At 43.9% G+C, this 20,131-nt stretch overlaps 1 protein-coding gene across 2 annotated transcripts; it reads left to right on the top strand.

Moving 5' to 3' along the window:
- The first annotated feature begins 1,521 nt into the window (after positions 1 to 1,521).
- LOC118377431 (dnaJ homolog subfamily B member 5-like) lies at positions 1,522 to 14,918 on the top strand. 2 transcript variants are annotated; one of them, XM_035764340.2, is made up of 4 exons: positions 1,522 to 1,810; positions 3,206 to 3,442; positions 4,010 to 4,674; positions 14,236 to 14,918. In XM_035764340.2, exons 2-4 carry the CDS (start codon positions 3,232 to 3,234, stop codon positions 14,467 to 14,469), a joined length of 1,110 nt encoding a protein of 369 aa, XP_035620233.1. In that variant the 5' UTR covers positions 1,522 to 1,810; positions 3,206 to 3,231; the 3' UTR covers positions 14,470 to 14,918. The 2 variants fall into 2 exon arrangements, with proteins under 2 accessions (XP_035620233.1, XP_035620232.1); XM_035764339.2 differs by lacking the exon at positions 1,522 to 1,810 and adding an exon at positions 2,114 to 2,408.
- The last annotated feature ends 5,213 nt before the right edge of the window (positions 14,919 to 20,131 follow it).

Raw genomic sequence — 20,131 nt, 5'->3', positions numbered from 1 at the left:
TGCTCGCCTCCCTACCACTGAGGAAGTACAGTTCCCGCTCAGCCCAGTCAAAACTGTTCGCTGCTCTGGCCCCCAATGGTGGAACAAGCTCCCTCACGACGCCAGGACAGCGGAGTCAATCACCACCTTCCGGAGACACCTGAAACCCCACCTCTTTAAGGAATACCTAGGATAGGATAAGTAATCCTTCTCACCCCCCCCCCCCCTTTAAGATTTAGATGCACTATTGTAAAGTGACTGCTCTACTGGATGTCATAAGGTGAATGCACCAATTTGTAAGTCGCTCTGGATAAGAGCGTCTGCTAAATGACTTAAATGTAAAATGTAAATGTATAGTAATTTGAATTTGGCGATCTGCCATTTCACTGGATGTTGTCGTGGGGTTCGGCTAGCGGAACGTCTAGCTGTAACAGGTTTAAATCCAAGGGTTCACATACTTTCCCCACGGCGTGTTCAATAAAGACATGAAAATGTGTAATTAGTTTAAGCAGACTGTTTGTCTATTGTTGTGACCTAGGTGAAGATCAAATTTAATGACCAATTTATGCAGAAATCCAGGTATTTCCAAAGGGTTCAAATACTTTTTCTTGCCACTGTATGTCTATAGCAAAACACACATATACCTAACCACAGACTTGTCCGATTTACAGGGTCTCTGTTGCCACAGGAAAATCCAGCTGGCCACAGGGGACTATCTCGGGAAATGTCAACAGGAGATGTACTATGGTATATGACCAGACACCTGTGTACATGCTCTGTTTTTACTACTGAGGTACTTGTTTATTTCACACCACCTCACCACCCAAGAGAAAGGGATGACTCAAGCTATAGCTGGACTCATCCTGGGCCCACTTTCTCGTTCTTGCTCTTTTTTTTTTCTCTATGATTCTCCCTCGGCCTCTCTCTCCCCCTTCCCTCTGTCTACTTTGACTGACATGCCCACCTGCATTGCTCGCTCTAAATCTATCCCACCCATCTCCACCTCTTCTCCTCTACCTCTTAATGTTTCTGCTCTCTCCTCTCGGAAGTACATTTACTGATTACATTACAGGATTCTGAGCAGTGATTTTCCTTGGAAATGCATAATGTTGACATGAACTATAATTAACCCATAAATGTGCTATAAGTGCTATGCAGGCGGGTAATATGCTTAATGGTCAAAATATTAAAGGAAAGATTCTGACAGCAGAACTCTCTACTGTTGACATCCTCTTCAAAGAGAGAAGAGAGAGTTAATATAGAGCAGGAGGTTGGGAAGGAGACAGGCGCTGCATCTCAAGTCTCCTCTCCTCCTCCTTTGTGTGGGTGAAGAAGGTTCTAGTCCCTGAGTGCCAGTGATCACATGTAGCCACGCTGTTTATACCACAGGCATAGCCTACTCACGCACAATATACACACACTGTCCCAGCCTCCAGCACCATCCACGGGCATTGGATACATCTGCCTGGGAGAACACACAGACATACCCACAGACAGAGGGAGTGGTTTCTTTTACAGTGGATTCCCAGCTCTCTCAGACAGAAGCAGAGCTGGAATGTAGACTGGTCCAAAACTCCAGGTTGTTAATAACTTCATTCCTGGGAGCTCAAGTAAACCAATGAGTGGATCGATTTAATGGATTGAATAAATTGATAACTAAAATCAATCGACTCATCAGTGCAACAAATTATTGGGGGTACGACCGATTGATGAGCGAGTCCACCGTGGCTGACAGTCTGCATTGAACAGTCCACTGGTAAAATACTCCGCTGTCGCGCAGAGGAGCGGCGAAGAACAGTCAGTGAAGTCCAGAGACAGTCACTCGGACAAGGTAAGACGGTACTGGACCCACCTACGGACTAACTTACTGAAAGTAGGCATAGTTATAGACTCTCTGACTATTTCAGTTTATAGACAGGCATTTGATTTTTTTTTTACTGCAGGACTGGCCGCTGTAGTCTATGTACGCAGTATTTCTGTGCTTTTTTACATTGGAAGTGGAAATAAAGTGACGAGGGTCTATTTAATTGAACATCACACACCGCATAACCATGGTATGTGATTTGGAGTCATTGATTGATTGGCAGTAAAACGTTTATATTTTAACGTCGTTAACGTCAGAACGTTCTTCTGTTTGGTCACCGGCTATTTCAAGTTAAAATTAGCTTTCTGATCTTAATTTAAGGTCCGGTTTGGGCATACGTTTAGCAGTGTGGTTAAGGTTAAGCCATTTTAGAAATAGGCGGGGTTTGACCATAATTAAGTCTTTGTGGCTTTTGTAGGCTAACTAGTGACGACCGCTATTTCAGTCAGACCCGTCAGTGGTTGAACTCTGACCGCACACGATAAAGACCGTAGTAGAGGGATACCAGCGCAGGAGAGGGATATGTTCGTCTGATCTGCCGATGTTCTGCTGAAAATGATCACTGGTAGGAAACGTTTAATTTCGTCCCTCATCCAGTGTTTTTTTATCCGCAGCGCCGGCTACTGCCAGTTTCCACGGCTGTCATAGGCTAATTAAAGGCTGTGTTGCGCCTCTGCATTTGCCAATCAATAGGTTCGATTCACACACAGAGAGAGAGACTTTATATATTCACTTTGTATGTTGTCTACCTCACTTGCTTTGGCAATGTTCACACATGTTTCCCATGCCAATAAAGCCCTTGAGAGAGAGAGAGAGAGAGAAGGTTATTTTGGCTACATGAAAAACCGAAACAGTAAAGCACCTAAATAACAACCATACATAGGCCTATAGTCTACCATATGTTGTAGTTTATTCAACGAAGCTCGCAAGGAATGTAGGTAAGAGACGTTCTACTACACTGACAGACGCATGGTCACTGTCATTCAACAGGTCTGCAGTTTCATGAGGCTATAGCATGTAACCCCACTCACTCTGTGTGCATGTGTGTGTATACCTGGTGTGCTTGTGTGTAGTGCCAGATGGAAGGAAATTCCTCACATGCACAAACTTTGAGCTTTTACTACACTGCCATGGCAACACAACCATACCACACCACATTACTATAATCACATGGCAAGTTCCACAAATATATCTAATCTGCAATGGGGAAAATACTTATATTCATTAGGATACTCTCATAGGTGTGGGAGTCTCACCAGAGAGCCAGGTGTGAGAGGTTGTTGCCATGGGGAAGGACTACTATAAAAAACCCTGGGCATCCCTAACCCAGTAACCTTTCTCACACTCTTCTTCTACCTCCAGAGAGCCAGGTGTGAGAAGTCGTTGCCATGGGGAAGGACTACTATAAGATGCTGGGTATTCCTAAGGGTTCTAACGAGGAGGAGATCAAGAAGGCATATCGCCGCATGGCGCTGAAGTTCCACCCAGACAAGAACACAGACACTAATGCAGAGGATAAATTTAAAGAGATCGCTGAGGCCTATGAAGTTCTGAGTGACCCCAAGAAGAGGGTCATTTATGACCAGCTAGGAGAGGAGGGTAAGAGAGAGAGGCTCACTATTCTGAGTGTGGTCGGTGTGATTTCTAAGTGTCATGAAGTCGTCTATCTTTCTCTGTGTGTGTGTCATTGTGTGAGAGCGAGAACACTGAGCAGACTCTTTTCCTTATTTATCTGTCCCCCACTACCTCCCCCTTCTGCCTCTACTGTCTAACTGTTCTCTCCTGTCTGACCGGCTCTTTCTACAGTGTGTTTCCATCTCTCAGATAGGCCTGAATCCATGAGGTGGCAGAGATAAGAATGACAATGAGGTGGTGTGTGTGTTAAGCTGCGGGTAGTCTTATCAGTTTGTGTAGCAGCAAATCTTTTGCTAGACCACTGCCCCCCACCCCCAACCCCCCCAATCCTATGGGAACTCTCGCCCACGTGGGTTCTCTCTGACTGCTGCTCATGGCTCCAGGGCCTCCGCTCCTCAAACTCCCTCCTAACTGTTGTAAAAAATAAAAAAAAACTCTAAAATTCTACAGAGGAGGAATTAGGCTACATCTCCATATGGGTGGGTGTGTGGTGAGTGTGTACTCACAGCCCTGTCTCTCTCCCTCTGTCAGGTCTGAAGGCGGGGGGCAGTAGTGGTCAGTCTGGGGTTCCTGGTGGGTCATACCACTACACCTTCCATGGGGACCCCCACGCCACCTTCGCATCCTTCTTTGGCGGCTCCAACCCCTTCGACATGTTCTTCGGACCGCACCGCAACCACCACAATCGCTCCAACGGCTTCCACTCCAAGGTCCACAACCACCACAATGATCATGACATGGAAACCGACTTGGATGAGGATGACCCCTTCGCCTCTTTCACACACTTCGGCTTCCCCGGGGGGGTCAACGGCTTCCCTGGCCATGGCGGGGGCAGGAGGAGGGGAGTGAAGTCTGAACGTCTGGCAGGTTCCAGGAGGCAGCAGGACCCCCCGGTGATCCATGAGCTGAAGGTGTCTCTGGAGGAGATCTTCCATGGTTGCACCAAGCGAATGAAGATCACCAGGAAGAGGCTGAACCCCGATGGCAGGAGCAGCCGGACGGAGGATAAGATCCTGAACATCGTGATAAAAAGGGGATGGAAGGAGGGCACCAAGATCACCTTCCCTAAGGAGGGGGATGAGACACCAGAGAACATTCCAGCAGACATCGCCTTTGTGCTCAAAGACAAAGGACATGCCCACTTTAGGAGGGACAGCTCCAATATCGTCTACACCTGCAATATCAGTCTGAAGGAGGTAGGATCTGATCTGTCTGTTGCTCTGTCTGCCTGTCACTGTCTTTCTTTCTTGATTTCTCACACAGCCTATTTCCACAAATACCTTTACAGAAAACTGGCTGCCTGTGGCATTGCTTTGTCCAGGCTACAAAACACTACTTTTTTTCTCTCTGCCTCTTTCACTCTCCCTCTATCCACAAATACCTGACAGAACACTCACGCAGAACTGTAGGCCTGTGGTATTACCCTGTTCAGACAATAGTATTTTTTTATTTTATTTTAAACAACACTCACTCTCTATCTACCTCTAGGTTTTCACAAGGGGGGGGTGTGTGTGTGTGTGTGTGTGTGTGTGTGTGTGTTATTTGAGTAAGTGAGGATGTTCTAATAAAGTGCATCAGACATCACATCTCTCTCTTTCCTACTCACTCTCTCTGACTCAGAGCCTCAGGCACCTCTAACAGCAGTACACCGGTGTTCATGTTTCTAACACTAGTTTTTGGGCAGTGCCGGGAGATGTCTGTGTGCAGTTACACATCGGTACTGCACCTAAAAGGAAATGTTCCTCTGAATACACTACCTAGCTCATCACATCCCTCCAGTCTCTGTGGATTGAGTTGAGCCCTGGCTGGGCAGACTGAGTGCTGTGCAGAACGTATCTCTGGCACTGCAGTGTGAGTGAGCATGGAGGAATGTGTTATCCCTGTGTGACAGGGCCACTCACACTCTACTCTGTCCTGCCTCATATGTCTTCCTTTATGATAGCTTTTTTTAAATGAGCACAACAGTCGTTATAGTGCTAACTAAGTCATCTGCTGTTTAAACAGACAATAAAGCATTTATACACTTAGACAGCTCTTTCTCTTTTTTTCTCTTTCATACATGCACATACACCTACAGAGAGAGAGAGAGAGCAGGATTGTGTAGTTAAGGTGGTACTCTGACAGACAGTTTATTTAATTAAAGCTCTCCATGTGTGCTCAGCTGTGACCAGCCTGTGAAATGAAACACTCTTTTATAGTTCCAATATAGCTGCTATTCATCTGGTGCCTATATTAATGGGCTGGCTAATAACAGATCCTCGAATGACGTTTGTTGTGTACATATTAGTTTCCACAAGGTGCTCAGAAGGGCATGTTAACCAGCAGTCCTTACTTTCTGTCAAACAGTTATCTTAGTGTAACAAACTGCCATAAATATGTTTTAGTTATGAGAGTTAATGCATGCAGTAAAGAGGCAGTTCAGTTGGTGGAATGTGCAGTGTTAAATTACATAGTTGCTTTTTTTCCGGAAATGCACAGATTTAGTATGTTAACTTCGATCCAGGGAAGGAAATAGACCGGAGTGAGAGGGGAAGAAGGGGAGTTGTTGGAGGGAGAGCATATTAGTGAACTGGGTCATCTGAATTAGTATCCAAAGCAAATAAAGCTTCCATTTCTACTGCCAGGGAGCTTTGCTTCCATCCAGCAGCTATGGGAGGTATGATTATAGAATTCTGACACTGGGCCTCTGTTAATTGGCTTACTGGGTTTATACACTCTGTTAGCTGTGCTGGTTGGTTTTAAACTCTGTTAGCTGGCTGAGTTTTGGCCTTATGATAGCTTGGTTAGACCCTATGCTAGCTACGCTGGCTAGTTTCAGTCCCGATGTTCTACGTAGGCTTTTGGTCTAAAAATAACAGGCCCAAAGTTATCACATCTATAGAAGACAGGAATGTCAATGGGGGAGGTGTTGCTGTATTCAGACCTCTTGACTTTTTCTACATTATGGTACATTACAGCCTTATTATAAAAATGATTCAACTTTCTTTTCTTTTTTTTCCTTGTCAACACTCATACCTGTGTTAACGAGAGAATCACTGACATGATGTCAGCTGGTCCTTTTGTGGCAGGGCTGAAATGCAGTGGAAATGTTTTTTGGGGATTCAGTTAATTTGCATGGCAAAGAGGGACTTTGCAATTAATTTAAATTCATCTGATCACTCTTCATAACATTCTGGAGTATATGCAAATTGCCATCATGAAAACTGAGGCAGCAGACTTTGAAAATTTATATTTGTGTCATTCTCAACTTTTGGCCACAACTGTATAGGCTAGGCCTACTATATATATTTCTAAACTTTCCTAAAATTAAGCATGTTACTTCTCTTTATAATAGGGCTCCTGAGTGGCACATTGGTGTAAGGCACTGCATGTCAGTGCTAGAGGCGTCACTACAGACACCCTGGTTTGCACAATAGGCCCAGTGTCATCCGGGTTTGTCCCCACAGGAAGCCGTCATTGTAAATAAGAATTTGTTCTTAAAACTTCTTGTAACTAGGGGGCAGTATTTTCATTTTTGGAAAAATAACGTTCCCAGTGTAAACAGGAACTTGTCAGGACAAGATGCTATAATATGCATATAATTGACAGCTTAGGATAGAAAACACTCTAAAGTTTCCAAAACTGTAAAAATATTGTCTGTGAGTATAACAGAACTGATATTGCAGGCGAAAGCCTGAGAGAAATCCAATCCAGAAGTGACTCATGTTTTGAAAGCTCTGCGTTCCGATGCGTCCCCATTGAGCAGTGAATGGGCTATCAACCAGATTCTTTTTTCTACGTATTCCCCAAGGTGTCTACAGCATTTTGACGTAGTTTAATTTTAAGAACACCTTGAGGATTGATTATAAACAACGTTTGCCATGTTTCTGTCGATATTATGGAGCTAATTTTGAATATTTTTCGCGACCGCAATTTCCGGTCGATGTTCTTCAGGTTTGGCTGAGAAAAACGGAGCTATTTCGCCTACAAAAATAATATTTTTGGAAAAAAGGAACATTTGCTATCTAACTGGGAGTCTCGTGAGTGAAAACATCCGAAGCTCATCAAAGGTAAACGATTTAATTTGATTGCTTTTCTGATTTTCGTGACCAAGTTGCCTACTGCTAGCTGAACATAATACTATGCTAGGCTATCGATAAACTTACACAAATGCTTGTCTTGCTTTGGCTGTAAAGCATATTTTTAAAATCTGAGATGATAGGGTGATTAACAAAAGGCTAAACTGTGTTTCAATATATTTCACTTGTGATTTCATGAATAGGAATATTTTCTAGTAATATTTGTGTAGTTGCATTATGCTAATTAGTGTCAGATGATGACAACGATCCTGGACACGGGATGGGTAGTTACAACAGTTGACTGACTTGCCTCGTTAAATATTTTTTAAATCAGGAGTATAGCTCCAGGCTGGCATGAAAATGAACCATGGGAAAAATGTCCTCCATCCGCTATTTAAGTGCATAGATTACATGTATTTCTTCCCCCTGTTGAGACAGGTGCATGATAATGGTCCATTCTAATTCAAATTTCACACGTATTATTTAGTATATGTAAAGACGAGATTAAATCAAGACTAGTCTGATGGGTGACAATATTAGCCTATCACTTGTGACTGATGCCCAGCTTGTGTGCAGTAAGGGAAGAAACAACAAATGCCTTTTTGAAATCATAATTGCACACCTCATGTAGCCTAGCCCAAAGTTCTAAGGCAGGGATGGGCAACTGATGGATATGTTTTGATAATGGTGGTTACAACTGAAGTGGCCAAATAACTTCTTAAAATTAAGCACATTAATCAGCTTTACAAAGGGTGTAGAGTAACTGGCATACATACACAACACGTGAGTTTCAAGTTTGGGGAAGATCATTTTCACTATAAAAATGCACCTTTATAATAAAAGCATTACATGCATAATTGCATTTACGGTCACATTTGAGAATGGTGTTTTCCCGCTAATATTGCTATTGCTGAGCTTATAATGTGAAGAAATAGCCTAATAGTTATTTTAAGCTAAAAGTTCTTGATCTGTGCTTATGAGGCTCCGCTATGCAATCTGGTTTCCGAGCTGGTCATGGGTGCACCTCAGCCATGCTCGCTCAAGGTCCTAAATGATATCATAACCGCCATCAATAAGAGACAATACTGTGCAGCTGTATTCATCGACCTGGCCAAGGCTTTCGACTCTATCAATCACCACATTCTTATCGGCAGACTCAACAGCCTTCAGACAGTGTCAAATTGGAGGGCCTGTTCTCTGGACCTCTGGCAGTCTCTATGGGGGTGCCACAGGGTTCAATTCTCGAGCCGACTCTCTTCTCTGTATACATCAATGATGTCGCTCTTGCTGCTGGTGATTCTCTGATCCACCTCTACGCAGACGACACGATTCTGTATACTTCTGGCACTTCTTTGGACACTGTTAACTAACCTCCAGACAAGCTTCAATGCCATACAACTCTCCTTCTGTGGCCTCCAACTGCTCTTAAATGCAAGTAAAACTAAATGCCTGCTCTTCAACCGATCGCTGCCCACACTTATCCTGACTTCGGCAATGTCATTTACAAAATTGCCTCCAACACTTTCCTCAGCAAATTGGATGTAGTCTATCACAGTGCCACCCATTTTGTCACCAAAGCCCCATATACTACCCACCACTGCGACCTGTATGCTTTCGTTGGCTGGCCCTCGCTTCATATTCGTCGCCAAACCTACTGGCTCCAGGTGATCTATAAGTCTTTGCTAAGTAAAGCCCCGCCTTATCTCAGCTCACTGGTCACCATAGCAGCACCCACTCGTAGCACGTGCTCCAGCAGGTTTTTTTCACTGGTCACCCCCAAAGCCAATTCCTCCTTTGGCCGCCTTTCCTTCCAGTTGTCTGCTGCCAAAAACTGGAACGAACTTCAAAAATCACTGAAGCGGGAGACTCATATCTCCCTCATTAACTTTAAGCACCAGCTGTCAGAGCAACTCACAGATCACTGCACCTGTACATTTCTCATCTGTAAATAGCCCATCCAACTACATCATCCCCATACTGTTATTCATTTTGCTCCTTTGCACCCCACTATCGCTACTTGAACATATCACTCCAGTGTTTAATTGCTATATTGTAATTATTTTGCCACTATGGCCTATTTATTGCCTTACCTCCTTTATCCTACCTCATTTGCACACACTGTATATAGACTTTTTCTATTGTATTATTGACTGTGTTTGTTTATTCCATGTGTAACGCTTTGTTGTTGTTTGTGTCGCACTGATTTGCTTTATCTTGGCCAGGTCGCAGTTGTAAATGAGAACTTGTTCTCAACTAGCCTACCTGGTTAAATAAAGGTGAAATAAAATACAAATATCAGGTTTCTTTAGACCTGTCTAAAATAAATAATGGATTTATTGTGATGGTGTAGGCTATATTATATGGATTTGAGACTTTTTCAAAAATAGCTGTTCCAAAGATCTGCATTTGGCTTGTATGCTTTGCGTGGAAGCCAGCAGATGCTAAATGTGTTCGTTACCAAGCGTCTCTTCACGGGCCCCAAGTCCAGAACAGACTCTGAAACGCACAGTATTACATAGATAGAGCCATGACTACATGAACTCTCTTCCACATCAAGTACCATAATTCAAGTGAGCTGAGCAGTAAAATCAGGTTTTTTTTTCAATTGATGAAACCTCACAATGTTGACTGTGAAGAGAGACACACATGCACTCCACCAGGCCCTCAGTGGGTATCGGCCAAAAGCCCCGGTGTGCCCTAGAAAGCCTATGCAAATTATGATAGCCAGAACAACCCCCCCACCCCCCAAATTTTGGGGGATGCCTGTTTTGGGTTCTAAAATATGTTTTATTATGATCAAGTTTGATACCCACATTTAATTATTTTAAAGTTTGTTACAAATTGAGAATTAATTCAATTAGTGATCCATTCTGACTACTACATTTGTCTTCACACAGGACCATGTGCTGATAATAACTAGGGCTGGCAGGCTACGAGGAGGCTCTCTTAGGATGAAAATGACTTCATTAACCATGATCCTTTGGCCACTTTCACAATTATCCCTAGTGATTTTATTTGGTGCCATTGAGCCCCATTCAGCAATATGGCGCCCTTGAAAATTAAATACGTCCGTCTTTTTGCGCCATCGGGAGTTTTCCATAGGAATACATGGATGACATCAGCGCTATCACAATCTACTGTTTTTTCCATTTATGTTTTGTGGTTTTACTTTAGCACGTATAACTCGTTAGCATGTAGGGCGCACCGATTGGTGTCAACTCGGTAGTCAGTATGTGTTACACATGTGCTGGTTGCCATCTCGTCAGTGGGAAGGTGTTTCACTGGTGCTGGCCCAGTGCTCCAGTTGTCTTGATAGATGCAGAGGGTTAACACCATAAATTGGCGCTCCCTATTTTGATTTCTAGACAAACCGTCCTTTCCCTGATTTTGTTTTGCTTCCAGGCTTTCAGTTTGGTGTGTTTCTTTTGTTTGCCTTTTAGTGGGCGCTCAAGGTGCTTGTCTTTTAGGTCCCAGTTGTTGTTGCTATGCAACTTTCAGTGGACACCCCCATGAGTGTCTTTTAGAACCTCTTCTAAAACCCCACCTGCTAAGCTACTAGCCATCAAGCTAACAAAGTTTGTCCCAGATGAGTTTTGCAATGGAGCCCACCCTCTGTGTTGAAGTAAATTAATGGTTACAGCGCTGTGGGAGCTGTATCTACTGCACTTTGTTTTGGGACAAACTGGATCACTCAGAGTTCCAATGTAGCAATTGTTTGCTTGCCGAGGATTATAGGCTTAAAATGGCTTCCTTGACCATGCAGGTTGCCAGCCTACGTAAGAAACTGGGGAGAACGCCGAGTTGAATGTTTACCTTTTCTACGCCGGTGGCTGGACGTGCTTGTTGGATGCATCTTCGCCTTATCGTTTATCGTTATCCGACTGGCCGGTGTTCGCCAGCGGAGCCATTTCTAGCCTCTTCTCCCCCATCTGATAGCGGAGTTGAAGGCGGACAGCAAGAGTGGCAATCAACGATGGATGGTCGCATGACACGTGCAGTGGAAGCCAAAGACAGCAGTTTCCCGCAAAGCAGGCTGTACACCCAAAGAGAGGACCGGAGTGGATACAAACAACAAATCGTTTCGCCGCCCTGGACATCAACTTTCCATCCCTGCTCTGAATCGAGCGTGGCTTCTCCATCTGTCGGAGGCCTGCACTGGGAGCTACGGGCTCAAGTTATCCTGCCTCTCGCCCATCCTTAAAGGGTTCTCTGACTCCTGTGAAGTGTGATAGTGGGCAGATTTCCTTGTCCTTCTCACCAGCCGTGATTTTGAGCAGATCCATGGTAAGAAATGTGACAGTTTCTGGTGCAAAAACAATGTCCTAGCCCGGAGCTTGAGTAAATGACATGACTAAACTGCTTCTAAATGTACTACGGAAATATGGAAATATCCATGCTATCATAGTCCATGTACATTTTAATGACACTGAAGGGCAGCTCTGAACAGTTGAAACTGGATTTTAAAGAGATGATTGACTCTACTAGACACTAATAAAAGACCCATCATATATGGCTCTCTGAATCGTGGCATTGGACGCTTTAGCAGGATGCTTTCTCTTCACAACTGGCTATGTGATTATTGCAGCTCAATGGGTGTAAACTTTTGTTGACAAATGTAATACCTTTTTGGAAACAACACCTTATATAAGGAGGATGGGATCCACCCAAATCATTTGGGTTCCGGGATCCTTTCACAGCATTAAGGCTGCGTTGAGACAATTACTTATCAGAAGGCCTAGTTCAGTTAAACCCTACCATTGTGTTGTTGAGTTGTCATAATGCTTCAGCAAATGTACATTATACCAGGGGCTTTGCTAGGCAATGTAAATAACCTAATTTATGTCCCTCCAACTGCAGCTATTGTATGCTGTTATCATGTGCCTACAGTATGAACCAGATTTTTTTTAAAGTCAAAAGTATTTGGTTTTAAATAGATTTAAGTATCAAAAGTAAAAGTATGAATCATTTAAAATTCCTTATATTAAGCAAACCAGATGGCACTATTTTCTTGTTGTTTTAAGTGTATGGATAGCCAGGGGCACGCCAACACTGACATCATTTACAAACAAAAGCTTTTGTCTTTAGTGAGTATGCCAGATCAGCAAAATTAGGGATGACCAGGCATGTTCTCTTGATAAGTGAGAAAATGGTCAAATGCACAGTTTTAAAATGTAACAAGTACTTTTTTTGGGGTGTCGGAGAAAATGTTTTGAGTAAAAAGTACATTTTCTTTTGGAATGTAGTGAAGTAAAAGTTGTCAAAAATATGAATAGTAAAATAAATTACAGATACCCAAAAAAACTACTTAAGTAGTACTTTCAAGTATTTTTACTTAAGTACTTTACACCACTGCTTCTCCATATGACTGTTCTGTATCTTTGTTACAGGAGCCAGTGGCCTTGCCCTGTAACTGCAGGGTTCAAGCCCTGCTCTCTCTCCGGCTGTTCTCTCTAAATCAGGACAGACATTCGGTGTCAGTGTGGAGAACAGGAAGAAAACACACTCGACACCCCATCCACACTTAGCAGGCTATCGCTAACTAGCTGCAGAGCTTTAAGAGGAACTTGACTTCTGATATTACAGAGAGATATGCATTGGCTTAGACAACATATGCATGTGATAACGCTTAGTGATGCCTTATATTGGGGGGTGGGGGGGGGTTGAGGTCGTGGGGGATGGTAAACACCGAATGGGGCAGCTGTGAAATGGGACTGACACCTGATTGGCCAACTTGTAAGTACTAAACTGGAACACACAATGAAATAGTATCATGTTATTGAATTGGGACTGAAATTGTCGGCCTACTGCACTTAATCAGAGTTCGCACTTAGGAGTGGACTACATTATTTTGGTGCTCCCTTGTCTGAGCTGAGGCTTATATAATTAAACTGGCCTTGGGTTAGCTGTCTGTGTGCCTCCAGCATCATGGCAACCTTTCTAGGTTAGGGTTGGAGTTAGTATGGTGTGCTGCCTGCTCTGGGTAGCAGTTGCTGATCTAGGATCAGTTTAATGTTACTCTTACTCAATTTTAAGCTTGACAATTAGGGTGCAAAACGTACTTTATCCTACTACTTTGGGTGCTCAGGTTTCATTCCTCAAACCCATTCTATTTCTCATTGCTCTCCCTGCATTCAATAGGCACTGTGATAAGGAGAAGAGACTGTGTCCCAGCCCCTCTGACAAACCGTCCAACTATTTATGACCTCAGCTGATTCCTGTCTTCATTAGCTCTCAAAATGAGACTACTCTCTAAAATTAGCCTCCTGTGCACTCTATAACCTACCAACCCTATACAGGAACCACACACCTGGAAAGACTGGGAAACTTGTTTTAGTGTCAGAGAGGGAGTGATCCATTGTAGCTGATGTCATTCTGTTTCACTCCGAGTGCCTCCGTGCCAAATCATGCTATCTAATGTTTTCCAGCTGAACCTGTGTTCTAGACTGCTGAACTAGAACATATACTAGTGTTCTACGTCCATAGCTCCTGAAACACGTTATCACCTATCCTTAATCACTGAATTAACTAACAACCGATTACTTTGTTTTTCATATCAGGTGTGAATAGAACATATGTACAACACCTTGATTTCCCAGAGGAACGGATTGAAGAACACTGTTGTAACGAACCAGTCATATAGTGAACATGTTTGAGTCATATGATACGATTAGTAAACCCTCTCATATCCCCCTCCCCCAGGCGCTGTGTGGCTGTACGGTGAACATTCCCACCCTAGATAACCGTGTCATCCCGCTACCCTGCCATGATGTCATAAAGCCAGGGACGGTAAAGAGGCTGAGGGGGGAGGGCCTGCCCCTCCCTAAGAGCCCCACCCAGCGCGGCGACCTCATAGTGGAGTTCACGGTTCGCTTCCCAGACAGGATCCCTCCCCAGTCCAGAGAGATCATCAGACAACACCTGCCCCAGTCTTAGGACAACACCTCGCCCACGGACAATTATATTTTGAAGGGAAAGTTTGATTTATTTTCTAGGAATGACTGAAGTGCCAAGAGGAACTGCAGTGTAAGGTTGTTTTTATTAATGTTTTTATCTTTCTGCCCAAGCACACACACGGACATGGTGGAGTGATACGGAGGAATGGCTCGGCTCAGCGCAGCTTTGGCTTTTACCAGAACTTTTCTCCCCCTACAGATTTATCAAGGGTTTTATACATCCCCCTTCCTTTCCTCCTCTTCTTATGGATGGGATGACAGGAACACTTTATTTGAAAGAGAGAAGATTGTCTAGGATTTTCCAGAGGAAAGTTGAAAGTGGATTATTTTGTTTATCTACATCCAACCAGCAGCTTTAGTCTGTGCTCCCCTATTTTACCCCAATAATCTGTTTCAAATGTTTTAATAAAGCATCATGTATGAACTGTGTAGGTTATCTGCTGGACAAGGCCACTGCTACTACCCCCACCTCCTCCCAATGCCTAACCATTAAGATAGTTTGGCAAGCATGTCTTCAGATTTGGATTTGCTTGTTGGTTTTAACATGGTGTACAGTTTGTATCTATGTCTGGTCCAGACCATCTGACTGGCTGAGACCCCCAGCAGCCCAGCTGTGTGTAATCCACTATGGGTCATCATATTGGTACCTCAAGACGTTCATCTATAGGTGCTTTGCTCCCTGTGGTGTCTGTCTGAGGGAATGACAGTCTTTAACTGCCTTTAAGCGCTCTACGACTCACCGAGGGACTGCTAAGTGCCTTAACCTGAAGACACACACACGGCTCCCCCATTCCTACAGAAACCCTATGGACCTGTCAAGTACCAGGATTCATACTCAATGTGAATAACTATTGTAATGGCTGCTGGTGTCCACAGGATGAACATAGAGAATATTATCATTTCTATGAACCTTTATAATGGCTTTTGTGGGTCGTATACTGGGAGTGGCACTGTATGCAGTGCTTAATAAGGTCATGGGGTGAAATACATTCTGGTTTTGGGTGCCAGTACGATTTATATTTTGGAGCAGAAATGCCGCAATATTTTAAAGGTGAAGCTACTCAGTACCAGTGTGTTTCAGCGTTGCACTGAGGGACCTATCAGTCTGGCACGTAACATGATACATCTATTCAGGACTATCAAATGGAGACCCCTCCACTTTTTGCCAGCTGTGATATGTGGACATTGAAGGAATCTGTCAGGACAGGTTGATACTGTAGTGGTTGTTCCCTGCCTATAGGTAATGCCAAAAGATACAGAATGGCAAACATCGAGGAATTCCATCTTGATCTAATAATGATGCCTGTCAATCAGAGAAGCTGCAGGGTCTCTGGGCTAAAGTAGGAAGTGAGCATTGGCATGGTGCTGTGAATGTGGTTTTTTCACAACTTCTGTACTTTTGACAAAGTTTCATGTAAATTGAATGCTATGATGACAACCAATAAACCAAATACTGAACAGTGTATTGGCCCTGTGTGTTTATGTGAAGTTATTTGTAGCCTAACCCCACTTCTGCTTTCACCTATCTATCCATCGCTCCTGGCTCTGGGTTACTTCAAGGACTGAAGGGAGCGATGACCAAATGCTTTCTTTATTTGTCCAATGATCTCACAGATTAGATATGCATACATCGGATCAGTAGCAAATACATTTTCACGCTAATATTGAATTCTGGATCATTTAGTATGGTTTGTATATACAGATGAAGTCGAAAGTTTACATACTCAGGTTGGAGTCATTAACTCGTTTTTCAACCACAAACTATAGTTTTGGCAAGTCGGTGAGGACATCTACTTTGTGCATGACAAGTTATTTTTCCAACAATTGTTTACAGATTATTTCACTGTATCACAATTCCAGTGGGTCAGAAGTTTACATACATTTACATTTACATTTAAGTCATTTAGCAGACGCTCTTATCCAGAGCGACTTACAAATTGGTGCATTCACCTTACATACACTAAGCCTTTAAACAGCTTGGACAATTCTAGAAGCTTATGATAGGCTAATTGACATCATTTGAGTCAATTGGAGGTGTTCCTGTGGATGTATTTCAAGGCCAACCTTCAAACTCAGTGCCTCTTTGCTTGACATCATGGGAAAATAAATCAGCCAAGACCTCCAAAAAAATTGTAGACCTCCACAAGTCTGGTTCATCCTTGGGAGCAATTTCCGAATGCCTGAAGGTACCACGTTCATCTGACCATGGGACCACGCAACCGCCATACCGCTCAGGAAGGAGACGCGTTCTGTCTCCTAGAGATGAACGTACTTTGGCGCGAAAAGTGCAAATCAATCCCAAAACAGCAAAGGACCTTGTGAAGATGCTGGAGGAAACGGGTACAAAATTATTTAGATCCACAGTAAAAATGAGTCCTATATCGCTCAGCAAGGAAGAAGCCACTGCTCCAAAACCGCCATAAAAAAGCCAGACTACGGTTTGCAACTGCACAGGGCGACAAATATCGTACTTTTGGAGAAATGTCCTCTGGTCTGATGAAACAAAAATAGAACTGTTTGGCCATAATGACCATCGTTATGTTTGGAGGAAAAGGGGGAAGGCTTGCAAGCAGAACACCACCCCAACCGTGAAGCACGTGGGTGGCAGCATCATGTTGTGGGGGTGCTTTGCTATAGGAGGGACTGGTGCACTTCACAAAATAGATGGCTTCATGAGGGAGGAAAATTATGTGAATATATTGAAGCAACATCTCAAGACATCAGTCAGGATGTTAAAGCTTGGTCGTAAATGGGTCTTCCAAATGGACAATGGCCCCAAGCATACTTCCAAAGTTGTGGCAAAATGGCTTAAGGACAACAAAGTCAAGGTATTGGAGTGGCCATCACAAAGCCCTGACCTCAATCCTACAGAAAGTTTGTGGGTGTAACAGTATAACTTTAGACCGTCCCCTCGTCCATACCCGGGTGCAAACCAGGGACCCTCTGCACACATCAACAACAGTCACCCACAAAGCATCGTTACAAAAGCCGCGGCCCTTGCAGAGCAAGGGGAACCACTACTTCAAGGTCTCAGAGCAAGTGACGTCACCGATTGAAACACTATTTAGCGCAAACACCGCTAACTAGCTAGCCATTTCACATCCGTTACACTCACCCCCCTTTTGACCTCCTCCTTTTCCGCAGCAACCAGTGATCCGGGTCAACAGCATTAATGTAACAGTATAACTTTAGATCGTCCCCTCGCCCATACCCGGGCGCGAACCAGGGACCCTCTGCACACATCAACAACTGTTACCCATCGCTCCACAAAAGCCGCGGCCCTTGCAGAGCAAGGGGAACTACTACTTCAAGGTCTCAGAGCAAGTGACGTCACCGATTGAAACGCTACTTAGCGCGAACACCGCTAACTAGCTAGCCATTTCACATCCTTAATGGGCAGAACTGAAAAAGCATGTGTCGAGCAAGGAGGCCTACAAACCTGACTCAGTTACACCAGCTCTGTCAGGAGGAATGGGCCAAAATTCACCCAACTTATTGTGGGAAGCGTGTGGAAGGCTCCCCGAAACGTTTGACCCAAGTTAAACAATTTAAAGGCAATGCTACCAAATACTATTTGAGTGTATGTAAACTTCTGACCCACTGGGAATGTGATGAAAGAAATAAAAGCTGAAATAAATCATTCTCTCTACTATTATTCTGACATTTCACATTCATAAAATGAAGTGGTGATCTTAACTGATCTAAGACAGGGAATTTTTACGAGGATTAAATGTCAGGAATTGTCAAGAACTGAGTTGAAATGTATTTGGCTCAGGTGTATGTAAATGTCCGACTTCAACTGTACGTTGAATCTCACGAAGGGAACAGGAACTGCAGTACAGATGATTGTTCTGTAATCAAATTTAGAGACTAGGTTTAGTAATTCCAGTCAGGAGTTGTGTAGAAATGAAACAAGTAGATATGTGTATTGCATTTATTATGGATCCCCATTAGTTGTTGCCAAAGCAGCTACTCTGGGGTCCAGCAAAATTAAGGCAATTTATACAATTTTAAAACATTACAATACATTCACAGATTTCACAACACACTGTGTGCCCTCAGGCCCCTACTCCACCACTACCACATCTCTACATTACTAAATCCATGTCTGTGTATAGTCTGTCTGTGTCATTGTTTGTGTTGCTTCACAGTCCCCACTGTTCCATAAGGTGTTTTTTTAAATCTAATTTTACTGCTTGCATCAGTTACTTGATGTGGAATAGAGTTCCATGTAGTACTGTTGTGTGCCTCCCATAGTCTGTTCAGGACTTGGGGACTGTGAAGACACCTCTTGTGGCATGTCTTGTGGGGTATGCATGGGTGTCGGAGCTGTGTGCCAGTAGTTTAGACAGACACCTCGGCGCATTCAACATGTCAATACCTCTCATAAATAATGTTGAGATGTGGGGCCGGTAGATCTGTCTCTAGATGTGGGGTCAGTAGACCTGTCTCTAGATGTGAGGTCAGTAGATCTGTCTCTAGATGTGGGGTCAGTAGATCTGTCTCTAGATGTGGGGTCGGTAGACCTGTCTCTAGATGTGAGGTCAGTAGACCTGTCTCTAGTTGTGGGGTCAGTAGACCTGTCTCTAGATGTGGGGTCAGTAGACCTGTCTCTAGATGTGGGGTCAGTAGACCTGTCTCTAGATGTGGGGTCAGTAGACCTGTCTCTAGATGTGGGGTCAGTAGACCTGTCTCTAGATGTGGGGTCAGTAGACCTGTCTCTAGATGTGGGGTCAGTAGACCTGTCTCTAGATGTGGGGTCAGTAGATCTGTCTCTAGATGTGGGGTCAGTAGATCTGTCTCTAGATGTGGGGTCAGTAGATCTGTCTCTAGATGTGGGGTCAGTAGATCTGTCTCCAGATGTGGGGTCAGTAGATCTGTCTCTAGATGTGGGGTCAGTAGATCTGTCTCTAGATGTGGGGTCAGTAGATCTGTCTCCAGATGTGGGGTCAGTAGATCTGTCTCCAGATGTGGGGTCAGTAGATCTGTCTCTAGATGTGGGGTCGGTAGACCTGTCTCTAGATGTGAGGTCAGTAGACCTGTCTCTAGTTGTGGGGTCAGTAGACCTGTCTCTAGATGTGGGGTCAGTAGATCTGTCTCTATATGTGGGGTCAGTAGATCTGTCTCTATATGTGGGGTCAGTAGATCTGTCTCTAGATGTGGGGTCAGTAGATCTGTCTCTAGATGTGGGGTCAGTAGATCTGTCTCTAGATGTGGGGTCAGTAGATCTGTCTCGGCGTAGGATCAGTTGATCTGTGTCTAGATGTGGGGTCAGTAGACCTGTCTCTAGATGTGGGGTCGGTAGATCTGTGTCTAGATGTGGGGTCAGTAGATCTGTCTCAGCGTAGGATCAGTTGATCTGTGTCTAGATGTGGGGTCAGTAGATCTGTCTCCAGATGTGGGGTAAGTAGATCTGTCTCTAGATGTGGGGTCAGTAGATCTGTCTCCAGATGTGGGGTCAGTAGATCTGTCTCTAGATGTGGGGTCAGTAGATCTGTCTCTATATGTGGGGTCAGTAGATCTGTCTCTATATGTGGGGTCAGTAGATCTGTCTCTATATGTGGGGTCAGTAGATCTGTCTCTAGATGTGGGGTCAGTAGATCTGTCTCTAGATGTGGGGTCAGTAGATCTGTCTCTAGATG

Source organism: Oncorhynchus keta, chromosome 25 (assembly GCF_023373465.1).
Source record: "Oncorhynchus keta strain PuntledgeMale-10-30-2019 chromosome 25, Oket_V2, whole genome shotgun sequence".
NCBI lineage: Eukaryota > Metazoa > Chordata > Actinopteri > Salmoniformes > Salmonidae > Oncorhynchus > Oncorhynchus keta.
The sequence above is the reverse complement of the archived record's forward strand: the minus strand, read 5'-3'. Positions and strand labels throughout refer to the sequence as shown.

What these genes read in the sequence shown, in the direction of transcription:
- LOC118377431 (XM_035764340.2), top strand. Translation starts at nt 3,232, where the DNA reads ATGGGGAAGGACTACTATAAGATGCTGGGTATTCCTAAGGGTTCTAAC. An exon ending in TGACCAGCTAGGAGAGGAGG is followed by an intron (nt 3,443 to 4,009) that starts GTAAGAGAGAGA and finishes TCCCTCTGTCAG; the next exon opens with GTCTGAAGGCGGGGGGCAGT. An exon ending in GCAATATCAGTCTGAAGGAG is followed by an intron (nt 4,675 to 14,235) that starts GTAGGATCTGAT and finishes CCCCTCCCCCAG; the next exon opens with GCGCTGTGTGGCTGTACGGT.